The sequence below is a fragment of the Mirounga angustirostris genome, unplaced genomic scaffold, assembly GCF_029215605.1.
Source record: "Mirounga angustirostris isolate CCGP_5_RB_7025 unplaced genomic scaffold, mMirAng1.0.hap1 SCAF_16, whole genome shotgun sequence".
In the NCBI taxonomy this organism is placed as follows: Eukaryota; Metazoa; Chordata; class Mammalia; order Carnivora; family Phocidae; genus Mirounga; species Mirounga angustirostris.
The window spans coordinates 857,901-874,045 of NW_026991724.1; the positions used below are offsets into that span (position 1 = coordinate 857,901).

A 16,145-nucleotide genomic window follows, 5' to 3' on the forward strand; every position below is an offset into this window, starting at 1 on the left:
AGTGGGGAGGGGGCTCCAGGACACAGGGGGTCTGAATGGTCACAGAGGACTCTGACACGGTTTCTGGAATCCCTCAGACTGGGGGAACATCTCCAATTCCCTCAGCATATCCCAAAGAATTTGGCCACTCTTCTCCCAAGGCACCCGTCTGGAAGTGGGGAAGGATCTCCAAGGAGCCCCCAGCCAGGAGGCCAAGCACAGAGAGGGGCATCTTTGCCTGCCCTGTAGTGGTCCTTCCTGGAGGCCCCGGGCAGCCGAGGGAGAGCCCAGGGGACTGGGGGGTGGCTGGTCAGGGTGCACCGCCTAGTCTGACTGGGGGGCAGGGCAATGCTCAGGGAAGTGGCCCCAGAAAGGTGGGCTCTGGGGAAAGTCTGGCTGAGGACAGGGGAGGGACGAGAGGAATAAAGCACCCCAGGCTGCAGGCAGGGCTGGGCGCAAGCTTGGGGGGTGCGGGGACAGGTGCATGGGGCATGTGGGGCTGGGGGCTCCTCCAGGATGGCCACTGTCCCCCCCAGCCCTGCTCGAGGAAACATGCCCAGCGCTCCAGGCCATCCGGACTGCAGGTGGGTGGGGTGTCACCAGGCTGGCGGCAGGAGGAAGTTGTTGGAAGTCAGACCGGAATGGCCGTGAGGGAAGGCCGGGCAGGGCCGGGCCCAGATGGTTCCTGTTGAGGAAGCGGTGGGCACAGCTGCATGCTGCCTCCCCGGCCCCCAGCCGTGCTATCAGGGCGACACAGCTGCGTGCTCGTCTGCGGGCTGCAGGGAGACCTCCCCCACGGCGCCTCCCCAGGCCCGCCCTGCATCACATGAGCCCCTGCAGCTTCCCGCCCCTTCCCCAGGCTGGCGGGCAGCGGCCGCTAGAAGGCCCGGAGCTGTCCGGGGGGCAGAGTCCTCGGGCTGCGAGAGACCCAGGCTGGCTGCGGCCCCTGGTCTTTCCCTCCAGACCCCACGAGGTCAGGAGGGGCACGCACCGCCATCCTTGGCCCCCGGAGGCGGCCCACCTCTCACCCAGCACGAGGATTGTCTCCCACACCCACCTGCAGACCCATGTCCCAGGCGTCCCCCTTGCTGGACAGCGGGCTCCCGGCGTCCACCAGCTGCTCAGTGCCCCGGGGTCCCAGGAAGGGCGGCCCAGGTAAGGGGATGGCGGGTGGGGCGTGGGGGGGGCGGCAGGAGCAGGTGGCCAGAGCGTGACATCTCCAAGCTGCCGCCTGCCTGCCCGGCTCTGTTGACAGCACGAGCCAGCCGTGTTGACTCACCTCAAACACCGACACAGCCTCCCCCAGGGCGAGTCCCACACAGCTGGGACAGGTGGCCCCGGGAGGACCTGGCAGGTGCCAGGCCGGCTGTGGGGGCCCCACCCTGAGGCAGTGGCGGTGGCCCCCTCAGGCCCATCTAGGAGGGAGTGGGCTCTGTCTTCCTCCGCGGGCAGGGTCCCAGGAGTTGGTGAGAAAGGTGGTGTGCAGACAGGTGGGAGGTACCCAGAGTCCTCCTCCTGGGAGGACACTAGGACTTAGGGGTGGGACAAGGACACTGAGGCCCCAGGGAAGAGGGCCTGGCCCAGGGCCGCAGGATCGAGTGATGGTCCAGGACTCAACCCCAGTACCCACCGTTGAGCAAGCTCTGCCAAGACTCCTGCCCTTTGGAGTCTCTGTCAGAGGGAAGTGGGGGGGCAGGGAGGACCCAGGCCTTTCACCCTCCCCCTGGGCTGCTGGCTCCAGGAGGAGGCCTCGTTGACACCCCCTGACCCCCACTGCAAAGTCCCTGGGGGCCTCATAGGACCTCATCCCAAGCCTCAGGGGGCCTATAAGCAGGCAGCCCCACTCCCCAGCCCACGCCACGTGGCGACGCTCCAGGGAGCCTTTGGAACCTTCCAGAGCTCCTAGCCCCAAGTCCCACTGACGCAGCCATGTCCAGAGTCCAGGTGGGCTCCTGACACCCTGACCCAGGCGTGTCCCCATCACCTCTGCAGAGACCTCTTTCCCCACCCTGCTGCTGTCCAGGGGCCCGAGGGCCAGCCCCTGACCCGGGGCTCCATCAGTCACCTGACCTTTCAGACCAGAACACAGCTGTGTAGAAGCCCACCTTGACACACAATAATGCGTGCGCCATTGGCTTCCACCAAGGTGGGTGATTTGAAGATACCCAGAAGGAGGTGCCAGGTCGCTGGCCCTGGACATGGTCCCCCCGCCCCTCAGGCTGGCCAGGGGCTCTGGTCCTGTCAAGTTCCCCTCCCTTCCTGGGGCGGCCCCCACTGTCCTGGAACCAGCAGCCTGGTTCTGCCACCTGCCACGGTGCCTTCAGACCAGGCCTTCCTCCCCGGGCCCTCAGTTTCCCCACGTGTCAAATCCTGTCCTGAGGCTCCCTAATGGCCTGTTGGAGGCTAATGGGGGAGAAGGCAGCTGGGGGCGTGCATGAGAGCTGCTGAAGGCCGTTCTGTTCGGATGGGGTGGGGCTAACCTGTGGAAGGAATTTGGGGCCAGGAGGTGTCAAGGAACATGGCTGTGCTCACGTCACCACGGTGTTGGTTAGGCTGCAGGCACCCAGAGCAGATCGTCTGGGTGGACCTCTGATGCAGAATTCCAGCTGCCGGTTTATTGACCCCATGGTCTCTGTGCATCCCGAGCTCACTGCTCACTCGGCGGGCTTCACGGAGCCTTGGGTACTTGGCGAGTGCGTCGGGCTGGGGGCTTCCGTGGGCACAGGAGTCCCAGCCCTGAGATGCTCTGACTTGTAGGAGCTCACACTGTGTCTTCCCTTAATCTCCTGGCTGGCCCCGCGCGACGGCCACAGCCGTGCTGGGGGACATCGTGCCCCTAGGCCGCCCCAGGCGCCTGGGGGTCTGCGATGCTGGGAGCAGCAGGTGGGGCCCGGCCGGGGGAGCCTTTGGGGGCCTGAGGGCCTGGGGGACAGGCCTGTGGGCAGCACAGCACGACCTTGCAGTTTCCGGGGCCCACAGGTACCCCGAGTCCATGAAAACCTTGGAGACCTCTAGAACACATGAAGTAGCTCCAGACTATGGACAGAACAGACAGTAACATCTTCCGTCAGAGAGCAAACACCTCTGAACGCCGCGTGGCGCGAGGCGGGCGCCGGGGGTGGAGCGGACAACTTTGCGCCTCTGGCCACCAGGTCCCACTGCCGGGCACTGGGGGCCCCTGAGCAGCCTCGCCGGGGACCTGGGGCCCCCCAGCCCTGCTGGTGGCCGAGGTCCAGGATCTGTCAGGACCCCGCGTGGTGGTGGACCCGACTGCGTAGTGGGAGGAGCGACCCCCTTTAGAGGAGTGTTTACTTCGCTCGGATTTATTAGGCGCCGACTGTATGTACTAGGAGCCATGCACAGACTCTGGTTCCAGCAGCGCACTTTGCGGGTGGGGAAACTGAGGTCAGGCTGCTGTACCCCCTGCAGAACAGGAGGCGGGAGCCAGCACACCTGGCACAGGGGCCGGGACGGAAGCATTGGAAGCCCTCTGATGTAGCCCGAAGCAGAGGAGGCCGGAGGACAGCTTACCATGACCGGCCTGGGGAAAAACTGAGTCAGGCCTGTTTTGTGTCACTGGAGAGGGACAGGGTGGGGTCCAGGTGGCAGGTTGCAGCTTGAGTGTGACCAGGGAGGTAATGAGCATCCCGTCCATGGAGGAATCCAAGCAATCGTAGGCTGGGATGTTCGCAGGTGTGGGCAAGACCCCAGGGCCGGTGCCATCCTGAGCTGGAGCTGGCCTAGCTCGAGATCCCCGGGTGGGGGGGTTCAGGGCACGGGCTCATCCGCCCCATCATGCCCTCCCATCCCCCATCCTCACTGTCCCCTCTCCGGGACCATAGGCTCTTCTCTGGCACGTTCTCTGCTGGCAAGCCCTTCCCCGCTCTATCAGTTTCCTGCGACCGCTATACCAAATTACCTAAACCAGGTGGCTTAGAGAAGAAGTCTATTCCCTCCCAGTCCTGGAGGCCAGAAGTCCAAAATCAAGGCGTGGGCAGGGCTACGCACCCTGCGGAGGCTCCCGGGGCTCCCGCTGTGGCCACGTGCCTCCAGCCTCTGTCGCTGTCCTCTCCTAGGTCCTCTCCTCTTCTTAGAAGGACGCTTGTCATTGGATTTGGGGCCCCCCAATGCAGGTGACCAGATCTCCAACTGTCCCATCTGCATCAAGGCAGCAGACTGGGGGAAAGGTGCCCAGAGTCCCCCTCTGCCGTAGCCCATGGTCAGGGCTTGGGCCTAGGGCCTCCAGCTGCAAGGGAGGCCCAGGGCCTCCAGGGGAGCAAGGCTGTCCCTGGCCCAACCCCCACCATCCCCACTTCTCACTCAGCCACCGTGTCTGGCCATGCTTGTGGGGACGGTGGGACACTGGCAGACCCACACAGGGAGGCCCGGGGCATCTGGGTGGGAGCATGCATGAGGCCCTCTCTGCAGTGAGGGCCCAGGGCCGAGCCCCTCAGGCCGCCTGACCTGTGACATGGCCATGACCATGCACCTACGTCTGTGCCAAAGCACCGTTAGCAACTTTGCTGCTGGGTATGGTCTATCCTGTCGCCACATGAAGGATGGCCTCCTGTCCCTTCTCGGCCCACACCCCGTGGGGCCTTTCCCTCCACTCAGCCCTCCCCAGACCCAAGGTGACCTTATCCCCCACCTCCTGCTCCCCCCGAACACAGCGCTGGGGGCTCCTAGGTCAAGATTGTGGCTCAGGGCCTGCCAAGCCCTGCGTGACACGGTGACTCCCCATCTCAGAAAAAGATACCGACGTTCCAAGGGGCACCCAGCAGGCAAGAGCAAGGGTGTGATAGAACGTGGCTGTGCTGCCCCTGCAGATGGATGTAGGGCCTGTTTGGGGAAGGCAGCCAGTCCCAGAGCCTCTGCCAGATTGGTCGGTCCTGGCAGGGATCCAGCAGGACGAGGAAGGGACGGAGAATGGGCAGTTTGATGAGGAACCATTTGTCAAGGTCACAGGTTAAACAGAGGTCTGAGAGCTGACCTCCCCTCGCCTGAGGGAAAGGAGCGGGGAGAGAGCCCAGGAGAGGGAGAGGAGCAGGGCTGTTGGGAAGTCTCAGGAGTCACACACCCACGTCTCTGTCCCAGCATCTCCCAAGGCCCCCGGACGGTCCTCCAGGGTGCAGAGCACGGGAGCAGGGCCACGCAGGGCAGAGGAGCTCTGGACTCAGTCCAGAAGGCTGGTTCCACGTGCCAAGCCCCCGATCCCCCGAGGCTCATGTCAGGACAAAGAGGAAGCCTGTGGAGGGGAGACTCTGCTTCCCTGGGGAAAGCAGGGCTCCCTCCCTCCTGCAGTAAATGTGGAGCATTCTTCCCCTGGGACCTTCCCTTCCTGCTGAAACGTGCCTGTCCCTTCCCTGTGCCATCCCCATGCCACAGCTTCCTGGGGCAAACTGGCAGGAGGACACCAACCAGCCACGTCCTCCCCATCCGCTGAACCCTGAATCTGAGTCCAGGAAGCCGGAGCTGCAGGGCGGGTGTGATGCAGGAGAGCTTCCTGGAGGAAGCGGTCCCCAGGGGGCAGCTGGAGGAGGCAAAGAAGGCTTTCACTTCTCAAGGTATCTTGCCTGAAAAGAGAGGCGTAGTGTTAACCTGGCTCAGCACCCAGCTGTGTGGGGCTTTCTCACGCACTTTCACTTCCGTGGCGACAGTTGCCCGGGGGAGGGGCAGCCAGGAAGAGTGGCCCCAGGGAGAGGCCAGAGCTGCTTACAGCTAAGCCAGGACTCTCCCTCCAGTGCTCTTCCCCAGAGACATCTGCTCTGGATGAGGCCTCAGTTGCTGCTAGCCAAGGGAGGGGAGAGGGCAGGGGGCAGCTCCCGGGGAGAAGAGAGGCCTCTCCGAGTGCCACCCACCCCCGGGGGGACCTGCGGGCTGGCCGAAGTGCCCGTGGACTCCAGGTCACTCGTAGCCGTTGTTATGGGGCCAGAGATCAGACTGCAGTGGGTGCTGGTGAAATTCTCGTTATTAAAGCGCCACGTGCATGTTCCACGTGCGCAGCCGGGGTGGGCAAACCCCCTGGGGCGATCGCCGGACAGCTGCCCACGATGGAGGCGGGCATCAGTGGGGACACTTCTCGTGACACTTTGCTGAGCTGCTTTGTCATTGTCGTTTGCAAGAGGGAGCCTGTGAAACACTGAGCTGGGTCACATCACACCTGCATGCATGCCCTCCGAGGGCTTCTCCCCTTTCCGCCTGGCCTCCCACCCTCACGCTTGTCCTTCCAGCCCCCGGGCCTTTCCATGTGCCATCCTCCCCCCCCCCTTGAGGCCGTTTCCCTCAGGCATCTGCCCTGCTCCCTCCTCACCCCCCCTCCCGCTGCGTTTCCCCCCTTCCATTTACTGCAACAGACCAAGCCGGCATTTCCTGGGTCTCCGTATTTATCTATCGTCTCTCTCCCCAGTGGCACCGGCGAGCTGGCTCCGCTCCCTGCTCACTGCAGGCCCCCCCGGTGCCCACGGCAGCTGGCTCACAGGGTGCTCAGCACTTGGTGTGAGTCCACGCGTCCCCTGCCTGGGGGAGGGTCAGCCACCCCGCGCACTGCGTGTGCCTGCCGCTGCCGCGGGGCCTGTGTTGCTCTCAAGATCCCAAATCTGTCATGACAGGAACTGAGGCCCCGAGCCGAGGGTGACTTGCTGGGGCCACACAGCAAGAGGGCCAGGGCCAGAGTTGGACCTGGGGGCTGACCCTTTGGGCCCCAAGGGGAAGTGTTCAGAGATGGACCTGGAGGGCACCCACACCTGCAGAGCCCGTGGCCAGTTATTGGGGGCACCTGGCGTCTAAGCCTCCTGGAGATGGTAGGAGCTGGACAGGTCACTCGGCACCACCAAATGAGCCTGGCTGAGACCCTTCCCCTCCCCCACCTCCCCAAAGTGGCAAGCAGGGGGTCTGGGTCACAGGTCAGCCTAAGAGCTGGTCCACGGAGAGGGCTGCTTTGGCTGAGACCATGAGGGCTTCTGGAGCCCCCCTGAGCCCCCTCAGCTGTGTCCACCTCTAGCCCCAACCTGGCAAGGTCAAGCCCTCCAGATCTGGGGACCAGCTCAGAATCTAGAGTTGAGTCCGAGGTGGGGCCAGGTGGCCAGCGATGGAAACTCCCCAAAGCGTGTCCACACGGGCCTCAGCTTCCTCCCAGGCGATGGGGACAAGGATGGGGTGGCTCCTGCTAGACCCTGGCGGCCTCTCCTAGCCAGAGGGTGTCCCTGGGGGGTCTACAGTCCCCTCCCTTGCAGCCTGAGAAGTCTCAGTATGGACAGTACCAGGCAGCAGACCATGGGAGCGAGGAATGGCCCCCACTCTTCCTGCCCACTGCTCCCAGCACCCACTTGGCCACAGGGCCCAGGGCCCTGGTCAGAGGTGTGCAAACCCCTTCCCCAGCAGCAGCGCTGGTGGGTCAGGAGGAATCAGGTGTGGTGCCCACGTGGGCTCACCAACCGGGACTGGCGTCTGGGAGAACTTGGGCAGACCCGTCCCCGGGTGGGGCCACCTCTACTCTGATGGGAGGGCCTGGTCGGCATCGCTGGGGGCTCAGCAATCCGCCGGTGGGGAGAGGGGCGAGCCCCAGGAGGCCTGTCCCTGGGGCAGCGCAGGTCTCCCAAGTGGGCCTGACACTCTCCTTGGGACACAGCGCTGGGGACCTCACCCTCTGTATCACTGGCGGCAGCAAGCCCTGAGAACAGGGACATGGGAGCTGGACCCTGCTGTTGTTCCGCAGGCTGCTGGAGGGGACAGGCAGATGGGGCAGGTTGGGAAAATCTACTCCAGACTCCTTCCTGGGCCTGCGTGCGGCTTCCCCCAGCCAGCCTTCAAGGCGTCATCAGCCTGATTGTAAGATGAGGACACAGATCGGAGAGGTCAGGAAACCTGCTCAAGGTCACACAGCACGTCCTAGGCAGGGCCCCAAGGTGGGACCTCAAGAAAGAGATCCCTTTTGCATCTACCACTCCAGGTATGAAAGCTTCACCCAGCATCCCATGCCCCCAGCTGGACCCTCTCTGAGCCCGCGGTGGGATCCGCTCACTCCACCCCAGGGATCCCAGAGCAGGTGCAGCTGACGCCTGGATCCCGTGAGTCCCAGCTGATGGAGACAGGGCTGCCCGCCCAGCCCAGGGCCCCTCCAGGGAAGCCCTCTCTGCTGGCTGCTGCTGGGGAGCCCTTTGAAAGCGCCGACCGTGGCCCCGGGTTATCACTGCCCCCCACCGAAGTGTTCAAAGTGGTTTTGAGCGGCACTCCCTGCAGCTGAGGGTTGGAGAGGGGTGTGGACCTCTGGTGCGGCTCTCGGAGGGCTGGGTATGGAAACGGGTCCCTTTCTGAGAGGAAGCAGTGTGGGGCCACCTGCCCACTCGGGACTTGCCGCCTGGAGGGGACAGAGGTACAGATGAGCAGGCAGGTCTGACACACGGGGCCGACGGCAGAGCCCAGCCCCACCACAGTCCTTACTCTAATGACGTGGCCTTGTCCGTGGTGCCCTCAGCCCAGGGGAGGGGAGGGAACCCGAGGGCCTGGCGCCCACGCTGGCTGTGCCCCTCTCTTGGGCCCGAGGAGCCTCACGGGTCCTGTGAAGAAGGACGAAGGTACAGGGTGAGGAGGCTCAGGAGAGGGACGCGAGCCATTCAGAGGAGGCTGCTCTGAGCATGTGGCCTGGGCGGGGGTCTGTGTTCTGACCCGCATGGCCTGGATTCCCTGATGTCACCTGCTTAGCCGTGAGGCAGCAGGTCGGTGAGACCATGGCCGCAGTGGGAGGGCCAGGCTGGTAACCCCCTAACCCCACAGGCCTGTCTCCATCTGTGACGTGGGGACGACAGGCAGCCCCCAGAGGGGCCGAGGTGCCTGGTGAGGGACGGCTCCAGCACAGCGTCCAGCCCCGGGGCCAGCCTTCTTTCCCCCAGGTCCCCATGGTCACTGCCTCCCGGGAGCTTGCCCGTGACCCCCTGCAGGCCCTTCCCTCAAAGGCCACTTGGGGCGGCTGAGAGACAGTACAGTGGAGAAGGAACTGGGCAATTTTCCCCACCCTGTGGCTCCCGGAGCTTCCTCCTTTCCTCCCAAGTTGGGGTGCATTTTGAGTGTTGTGGAAAGCCCCGACTTCGCAGAGCCTACGAGGGAGAGCTGAGTGGGAGGGAGGGCCAGCGGGAGGAGCAGGAGGGACCTCTGCCCATTGTCCCCCCAGCTGTGCCCCTCACCGCAAGCTCCCATGGCCTCAGATCCCAGGCCCCTGAGGCCAGCCCGACACAGTCCTGAACATCCCCGTGTGAGACTTGGGGTTTCCTCAGAGACGGGGCCCCTCTGCTCCAGGGCTGGGCGCTGGGGTTTCCTCACAGCTGGGCTCCCTTACTAAGAGACGAGACCTAAGGGTCCCAGCCCCCAGTGTGTGCAGGGCTCTGCCGGCCAGGGCAGGGGACCCCAACGCTCAAGCCTGGAGCTCAGCGTCAGAGCCCAGACGGGCAGCAGTTGGCCTCTTCCCTGCCGCTGACCACCCTCAGCAGCCCCTGCTTTCTGCCACTTCCCTCCCAGGGCCCTGCGTGGGGGGCATTGTCCTGATGTTCAGCCAGGCCTGCACACATGGACAGACAGACAGACGTCAAGCCTGGTCCTGCCCCTCTACCACCACAACATTCTCTACATCAAGGTTGGGACCACACATCCTAAAAGCAGGTGACAGACAGGTGACAAAAAGTGCAAGTCAGAGCCCCTCTCTGCCTTCATGGCCCCCAGGGGCCTCATACTCCCAAGGGCTGGGAGGCCCGGGAGACCTCAAGGGGCTCTGCTTGGCCCCGGCCCCCCAGCCAGGCTTCCTTGTCTGCAGCCAGAGGGGCTGTCCCCACCTGGGGGCTCTCCGGGAGGGGCTGCCACCCAGAGGTTTGGGGCAGAGGGTGCAGCTGGGGCGAGGGAGATAGGAGCAGGCTGCTTCCTGTCGGAAACCGAAACTGCCAGGTGCTTCCCGCCGGCCCTCCCTCCCAGGGCCACCCAGAGACAGCTGGACCCACAGCCCTGCCGCTCAGCCCTCCACCCGAGGATGAGGACAGTGGGGCCTTGCCTCTCAGCACAGGGCCCCGCTGAGCCTCAGTGCACCCCCAACCCGAGTCACCCTGGCGCCGGCTTTCAAAGTCTTTGTGCAAAAATCGGGTGCAAAATACCTTAATGATTTTTAACTTTGAATACCTGTGCAAGTGATCAGATTTAACAAAACAGCATTAAAGCCAATTGCACTGGCTTTTTTCTCCTCCTTTGCTCTGGCTGTGGGAACACAGAACATTCCACATGTGGCCCCCATCCACCGGCAGGCTGCTCGGAGTCCGTGGACCCGGGGGCTGGGAGGGACTGGTCCGACCCGTTCGTGGCACCTGGGCCTCCACCACACTCCTCGCTCGTGTCCGTGGCCTCCCTTTCACTTAAGTTATGAAATAGTTGACACGCATGTCACCAAGAGCCTTCGGGGTCCTCCGCGCCTCGTTGAAGAGCCTGTCCTTCCCCTCCGCTTCTCTGCAAAAATGAATTACCACAGGCGCCGTGCCTGCCCCCGGAGGCTGCCCCAGCCACGAGCTGCTTCAGGCCGGGTGTGGGGGCAGGACCCCCTCAGCCAGCCCCAGGGGCGTCTGGATCGAACTGCTGGACCCCCACCGCCTTCTTGTAGCCTCCTCTGTAACACGGGGCAAGAACATGTCAGCCCTTAGCGCCTCGAGGCTGCAACCATCCAAGGGACTATGTTTATCTGTATGTGTCCTTCCCAGACACACTGTGATTTTTGGTCTTTTACATTGTTACATGAAAGTATCATGGTCGATGTATTCTTTCCCAATCTTCCCTCCGCGATGATGTGACGTGGGTGCGGGCAGCTGGCTGAGCTCTCTCTGGCTGCAGGAGCCCAGGCCGGGCTTCGGGTGCGGCTGGAGGGAGACTGCCTCCCAGCTCCCGCAGGTAAAGGCTTTCCGTACAGTGCGAGAGTCCAGCAACGGCGTGGATGTTTCTGGAGGTCGTGGCTGGCTGTGGCTTCTGGAGGTTTCTCATGTGTGGGAACCAGCCAGAGAGGCGAGGCAGGAGGCAGAGCGCGGAGGGGGGGTGCCTCGCTTGGGCTTAGTGGTCGGCCCCCGTGAGGCCGTGGGGCTTGTCCAGCTGCAAGCGGGGAGGCCGGGAAGGTGGCCCTCGCTCTGGAACCTCCCCACCCGCCGCCAGCCTCCTCTCCTGCCGAGCACACGGGAGGAAGGTCGGCTGGCGGCAGACCCTGGCGTCGTGTGGGTGTTGAACCGTGTCAGCCTGGGAGCACGAGGCCTCCAAGGACGCTGGGAAAGCTGCTCTGAGTGGCCTCAGACCCTCCAGCAGGAAGAGGCTCGCAGGGGCTTCTGCGTCTGCCCAGTTGCCGCTGAGCCCCCGGGACATCCCCCACGTGGTCCCACCGCACTGCAGAGGGGGCCGTGGCTCAGGCTGGGGGGTCAGAAACAGAACGACGGAGGGTCCAGCCCCATCAAGCCCGTGAAGAGGGCAGGGAGACTTGGCAGCGCTGCCCATGGGAGCAGGCCTGGGACCCCCGAGCAACCAGCAGGGCTACCAGGGGGCAGGCGTGTCATCATAAACGGTGGGCGTGGCCGTCACAGCGCTTCTGGGCACCGAGCTCTCCCAGAAACGACTTCCCATCATCCTCTGGTCTCTGTGAAGGAGACTGAACATGCATGTGGCACAGAGAGCACGGCAGCCCCCGGTAGCGAAGGGAACTGTCCCATCCTGGACGCCAGGGACTAGTCTTGAACCCAGTGTCTCCATGGTTTCTTACTGTTTTCGCCCGCATGTCCCCTAAAATTGCTTTGAAAAAGCCAAGTTCCCTTTAAGGTGATATTTCTTACAAATCGGCCTGACCCAGCTCAGTCACACAAGCGGAACCTTGAGCTGCTGCTTTTCTGGTGGAGAACGGTGACCTCGTGGCCACTAGAGAGGTTTGCAAAGGTGAGGGTTACTACATCCCACAGCCCGGCCACAGGGTTGCGAGAAGGGCAGGTCTTCACACCCGCAGCCGACCTCGTGCAGACGTGTGTGAGGCTAGTGAGCAACACACGAGGGCAAACACCTGTCCCACAGACCCTTGCTCTGCAGGCGTGTGCCCACCTCAGTCTGAAACACAGCAATGTGGGGGAGGTGAGACTGCAGCCTGGGGGCGGAGGGGGAGAGACGTGGCGCCGAGAACGTCCTTCTAAACCAACGAGCAGACACGGGACCCTTGATGGTGGTGCCAGGTGCCAACCTGAACATTGTTGTTTAAACAGTCAAAGGTCATGTTGTCTGGCTTATGGTATATTTTATACTGAATATGTGCTTGGGGCCTATCTTCATGAAAACTCTGAAGCTGCGGGTTTAGCACACAGAATTAGTCACCACAAAACCAAATCGGCAGGACTGGTTTTCACTGGGGGCCGTTCCACCCAGACTGCTATCTGTCAGCTTTCAATTCAAATAAGCATGTTATTAAATGACCCAACTGTCTCACTTTGGAATTCCAATTCTGATATAGACGGACAGATGGATGGATGGGTGGATGGATTGGTGGATGGATAGATGGATGGTGGGTGGATAGATGGTGGATGGAGGGATGAATGAGTAGATGAGTGGACAGGTGGATGGGTAGATGGATGGACGGGCAGAAGAGGAAGAAATTAGGAAGGCAGGAAGGAAAATCCAAAGTACACCTTTCAAAAACTTAAAAACATATGTTAAGAACATGTTCTTATATGAACATATAGGAAGCATGTGTCAAAGACGCATCTCCCTCATTGATGAGAAACCAGCAGGTTGGCAAATGTGACTCAAGGGAGGACATGGGCAGTTTTAAATCCCGTGGAAACAGAATGTCACCTGAGACATTCTACTGAGTCAGTAAAGCACAGCCTTTTTTATGAAACAAAAATGGTTTGCAACTTGTCAATTTCCTACAGGTTAACACCTGACCTAGAGTCTGGGATCTAATGGACATCAATAGAAAGTCCACAAAGGCACACCCCCCGAGGGCCGCTGACCCTTGGCAGCCTGCTCAGCAGCAAGAGGACTGAGGGCCCCTGGTGCCTTCTCACCCGTGTGGGACAGCTGTTCCCAGCAGAGGAAGGTTGGGAGGCAGGGAGCCTTGCTGGGTTTTATGCCCAGAGACAAAGGCCTGTGGTCAGAGTCCCCTGCAGGGGAGGTGTGAAGTGGGACTCCAGCCAGGAGAGGTGAGGTGACCCACAGCAATGTGCAGACCCCAGGCCCACGCTCTTGCTGGAACAACGTGGCACTTGAGGACCTCGCCGATGCCTTCCAGCTGTCTTGCCAGTGCGCCTGGATAGTCTGGCCGTGTGCACGCGGGTTTTGAAGACCCCCCTGGCTGTAGACACCGTTGCAGGGGTTGGGCCTGGGGGGCCGTCAGGCTCTCCATTTCTTTTCCCTAGAAGCCAGGTCCCTCTTGTTTCTGAGGAGACCCCTGCCGGCCGACAGCCCTCCACCCACAGTGTGAGGAGACGGGAGGTCAGACAGATGAGGAGCCTCACCACCTCTGTGGCTGGGCCAGGCCTCGAACCCAGTCCTGTGCCTGCCCACCCACCCCTGCCAGCACCAGGCTGAGCCGAGACCCTCCGGGATTCAGCGGGAGGCCGTTCTCACCAGGGTCTGACGTTTGCCGCTCGCTTCCCCGCCGGGATGGCGCCTGGGACCTGGGTGCTCTAGAAGCATCATCCGCGAGCGGCTCCGGGAAGGCAGAGTGCGGAGCCGGGATGCTGAGAACGAGCAGCCAGGCACGAGGCCTCCTGCCACGTGGTTGCATGCACGGGACGCCAGGAGCAGGCCCACCCACAGACAGGAACGGGTCCCTGGTGGCAGGCGGCGAGAGGCACCAGGATGACAGGTCATGGGAACAGGTCCCTTCTGCGCTGAAGCCAGACGGGGCTGGGGGCTGCACCGCATCGTCAGGACCCTCGCCGCTGCTGCATTATTCATCTCAAAATGGTTAAAATGGGCAATTTTCCGTTCTTTCACCACAGGAAAAATAATTTTCTTGAAAAAATAAAAAATAAAACCATAGCAAGAGATGAACACTTACTCCAGCCTCAGGGCTCCCGCCAACCCTCCCGTGCGTGTCCTGCAGGCCATGGGGCCTCACCAGAGGCCTTGCTGGGGGTGCCCTGGGCCTCACCCCTGCATTCGGGGCCTGGGGCCCATGACCTCCCTCCTGCCCTGGGCCTCGCCTCCAGGGGTGCTGTCGAGCGAGCTGGCTGCAGTGCCCATCCTGCCTGCCCAGCCAGTGTCCCCACCTGGGGCCTCCGGTGGCCTTTGCGTCAGGGCAGAGGAGGAGGGCACGGAGGCTCTTTTTCTTTCCTCCTCCGCGGACCACAGCGTGGGCACAGGTGTGTTACATGGGGGGTGTGCCCCCGAGCTCACCTCCAGAGCAAGCCAAAGCATCCACGTCTGTGTGCAGAAATGGGCAGGGGTTGGCCCTGTGACCCCCCAGGTGCAGGGCGCTAGGGATGTCCTCCTGGGGTAATGCCAGTCCTCTCTACTGGGGGCGTGCTGAGCACCCCCAGGGCCAGAGGAGACGTGGGGGAAGGTGCTCTGCGGGGCTCAGCGAGTGCCCCTCCTGGAAATGTGGTTCCCAAGAACCTGGATGTCGGTTCTCAGTCCTTTCAAGTGGACCTCTGGCCCCACTGGCTGGCCTGGGCTGCAGGCCACTGTCCAGGGACCTGGGTGCCCCTTCCAGGGCATGTCACGGGCATGGCCATGCCTCAAAGAAGCTTCATGCTCAGTGCAGACGAGGCCTCTGCATCCCGCACAACAAGGTGCTTCTGACGGCCCCGGGCACACAGGGCAAACTCGAAATCCCCTTCCCTTCAAGTCCTGGGTCAGCAGCCACACACCAGCTCTGGGGGGCAGCCGCCCCCCGCAGTCCATGGACCACTGACACTTCTGTCAAATGCAGTGAAAATGTCCGAGGAGAACATCCCACTGCTTGCCCTCTCTCTCTTGTCTTCGGTCCTGTGAGTCGTGTGGCTTTTCCGAGTCTTCTTTGCACGTCCCATGACGGCAGGTTTAAGAAAGTGCTAGAGACGCCAGGCCAGAATGAAAACAAGGGCAGCCCCCAAGCACAGCAGACGTGGTCTACACCTGCTCCCACCACCTGCTCGTGACGAGACCTCAAACCCCTCCGGCTGCCATGACTTCATCCGTGAACAGAGCTGCAGTTAAGAGTCAAACTTCAGATCAACTGTGGAGGATGAGCATGTCCCAGACACAGGGTGGGACCCATGCATACTAAAGATGATTCACTGTCAATCTGAAAAGCAGATTTAACTGGGCATCCTGTGTTTTTATTTCCTAACTCTGGCAAGCCTGTGTCCAGTAGGGTTGTGTGCGGTGCCAAGTAGCAGAGACTCTAACGGCAGCGTGAACTCTTCTTGTCCACATGACGAAAGCCCAGAGGCGAGTGGAGCAGGTGGTGCAAGGACCAGGCTTTTGTGCTCTTCCTGTTCCACCATCCTCTTCCTCATGGCTTCCTGGCTGCAAAGTGGCTGCACCACCTCCAAGCATCACATCTGCCTTCCAGGCAGGAAGAAAGAGGAAGAGAGAAGGTACAGAGGATGCACCCTGGACCAGCCCTTCTCTGAAGGAAAACCAAGGTTTCTGCAGAAGCCTTACTCCCAGATGGCTGTTCCACCATGACGGGGCTCCTGTCCCCATCCCAGAGGCCCCTTCCCAGACCAGGACTGCTGGGCTTCCGATTTCTCATCTTCTCTGCTGCCTTCCAGCAGCCTCTGCGCCCTGGCCCCTCGAGGTCCTTGGAGCTGGTGCCCCTACGACGATCCCACCGATGGCCGTCCTCACTGGCCGTGGGGGACGAGGGGAGGGCCACACTGGCCTCAGCCCCATTGCTGAGACGGCACTGTAACACCACCTGTGTCTGAGGGGCTTCCCGAGGGCGCAGGCGCCAGGAGTGGTGACCTGGGGTCCTGGGCTCGTCCTCAAAGGGTCTCGTCTTAGCCCTGCAGGATTCTGCTGAACATCACCCGAGGGGACGACAGACCCGTCCTCCTTGGAGCTTTTAAACTAAGAGCCAACCTTTCCTCCCAGGGCCCAGACAGCAGCGTTTCCCTGTTCCCACGTTTTCTTTGTCATCTTTGCAAGCTTCCCCGAGACCCTCCTCTCCACCCTCCGCTCCTGATTCT

At 62.2% G+C, this 16,145-nt stretch overlaps 1 protein-coding gene across 2 annotated transcripts in view; it reads left to right on the forward strand.

Annotated features, from left to right (window-relative positions):
- The first annotated feature begins 736 nt into the window (after positions 1-736).
- Positions 737-16,145, forward strand: part of CBFA2T3 (CBFA2/RUNX1 partner transcriptional co-repressor 3) — a 94,645-nt gene continuing 79,236 nt past the window's right edge. For both annotated transcript variants that reach the window (XM_064581555.1, XM_064581556.1), the window contains exon 1: positions 737-1,134. In XM_064581555.1, the coding sequence (XP_064437625.1) occupies positions 1,047-1,134 (88 nt within the window). In that variant the 5' untranslated portion in view covers positions 737-1,046. The remainder of the gene's footprint in view (positions 1,135-16,145) is intronic.